A 2,094-nucleotide genomic window follows, 5' to 3' on the forward strand; every position below is an offset into this window, starting at 1 on the left:
AGTCGCAGCACATACAAAGTATTCCAGGAGCTTGTCCGGCCGGACACACACTCGGCTCTGCGGGACGTGCGTCTCATCCGATATGCGTCCCCCCCCCCTCGGCTCCAGGAAGGACTTCGTTTAGTGCTCTCTTCTCTCTGTCAATACACCGCCGAAGCCCAGGCCCGCCCCCTGACCTGCTGCTGCTCACCGCCCCTCTTCAACCCTTATATGTCACGGAGATTTCTCGCAGGATCTCGTGTATATTTATTTACTTTCCCTCCGATATTGCCCGCGCTAAAAAATGGAAAGGGTGAAAATAAAAATGTCCGTCATTTCGTTGGTTAATTTGGTAGCATTCAAGGGGCATTTCGCAGTCCCTTTGTCTTCAAAGTATTGTGAAATTGATTCAGAAGGGGAGCGTGAGACATTTTTCGCTAGTTAAAGTAAACGATAAAGCAGGCCAGAAGGGAACGGGGGTTAACGTTGACAAAAACGTTTCCTGGTACATAAAATTTGGTAGGAAAGGCAGAGTGTACTCACGGGCATATCCGGTCCAGATCGGCCCTGCTGCGGAACATGGCCATCTCCTTGTTGTCCGTGAGCAGGCTGAAGGGTTGGGCGCAGCCCATGACGATCTCCTGCCGGCACATCTCATTGGCCCTGGCCATGCAGCTCCACACTGGAAAAGGAAGAAGAAGAGACGACTGAGTTTAAAGGCGCGCGGAACTGGTGAATAGGCAAAGTTTATAACCAAGGAATCCACTGTCGGTGAGGTCGAATTTATGATTCGATTCAATATATGTTTGAAAAAGCACAAGACACTAGACGTTATTTCATCGTCAAAAAATAACAAAATGTGCGTGTCTATGATAGTGTTATTGCGTAATATCGGCGTGAGCTTGCGCTTTAAATAAACGCAGGAGAGATGAGGAGGGTATAAGAGGCCCTACGGCCCACGCGACCCAGACTCTAATTTATTACGCAGCCTCCGTCAAGAGCAGGCATGCCTAAATTAGTCGACATCTTCAATCTTGAAATAAGAGCGATCCGCGTATCTGTTCAAATTTCGGCGCGAAAACGTCAGCACACTCCCATTTTTCACCTTCTCCATCCACAACACACACAAGCAGAGGCTCGCACAGGGACGGGAGCAGCGCGCGGAAAAGTAAAGCGGAGAGAGCGCGTCTCGGAAGCGCCGCCGAGCACTTGTCCCGGGGATGCGTCCTCGGGGCGGCCGGGCCGCGTCAGACAACTTGATGATGGAGCACCACCACCACCAGCACGCCGTGAGCAGAGCGGGGAGAGAGTGACAGAGAAAGTGGGAGGGAGAATGAGAAAATGTGTGTGTGTGTGAGAGAGAGAGAGAGAGCGGGGGGATGGGAGAGAGGGAGAGAGGGAGAGAGAGAGAGAGAGAGAGAGAGAGAGAGAGAGAGAGAAGGGAAAGGGAGAGAAAGAGAGAGGAGGGGGGTATAGCCCCTCAGACGGAATAAATTTCTCAACTTTTCTGGCTGCTGAGAATCTGGTCGGGACTGTGCCGTGCTCCTCTAAACTCTCATCACTCCCGCCCTTTCGAAGGGAGGAAAAAAGGTAAGAAGGGGACGGTTGTGAATAGGAAAAGTGTGCGGGAAAGTGTGCAGTAGGCCGTGCGGCCGTTCGTTCGCGCACGTCATACGCCACCACCGGTAGGTCCCGTAGACGGCCAGGGGCATTTCTAGAGTGGCCTACTTCCCCCGCATTCGCTGGGCCGTCCACCAGCGCCAGGGGACTGCCGCCGCCGCCGCTGGCCCCACGGGCCGGGCCCGGGCTGGGCACGGAGGGCGCCTGGCTGGTAGGCCGGCCCGCCGTGCGCGCCTGTGTCGCGCCAGAGATATTGCCTACCCACAGGCGCTCGCAGCGCACCGCACTGCTGCAGCACGCAGCGAACTGTTACTAACGCTAGGAAGGTGCTGAGGCCATATCCTCTGAACAATACACGGTGTAGTGAGACAGTTTGTCTCATATTTTGTTCATACTAGATGAGCATTCCGTCCCCGCAGAACACTCCGGATGCATTGTTTCTCAGGAGGACGAGAAGGAGGAGGAGGAGAAGAGGAGGAGGAGGAGGAGGAGGAG

At 54.3% G+C, this 2,094-nt stretch overlaps 1 protein-coding gene across 1 annotated transcript in view; it reads right to left on the reverse strand.

Annotated features, from left to right (window-relative positions):
* The window catches only part of LOC113207069 (uncharacterized), a 140,645-nt gene that overhangs the window by 5,948 nt on the left and 132,603 nt on the right, over positions 1–2,094 (reverse strand). The window contains exon 2 of the mRNA XM_052265896.1: positions 523–661. Within this exon, the coding sequence (XP_052121856.1) occupies positions 523–661 (139 nt within the window). The remainder of the gene's footprint in view (positions 1–522; positions 662–2,094) is intronic.

The sequence above is a fragment of the Frankliniella occidentalis genome, unplaced genomic scaffold (genome assembly GCF_000697945.3).
Source record: "Frankliniella occidentalis isolate FOCC.00 unplaced genomic scaffold, Focc_3.1 Scaffold32, whole genome shotgun sequence".
NCBI lineage: Eukaryota > Metazoa > Arthropoda > Insecta > Thysanoptera > Thripidae > Frankliniella > Frankliniella occidentalis.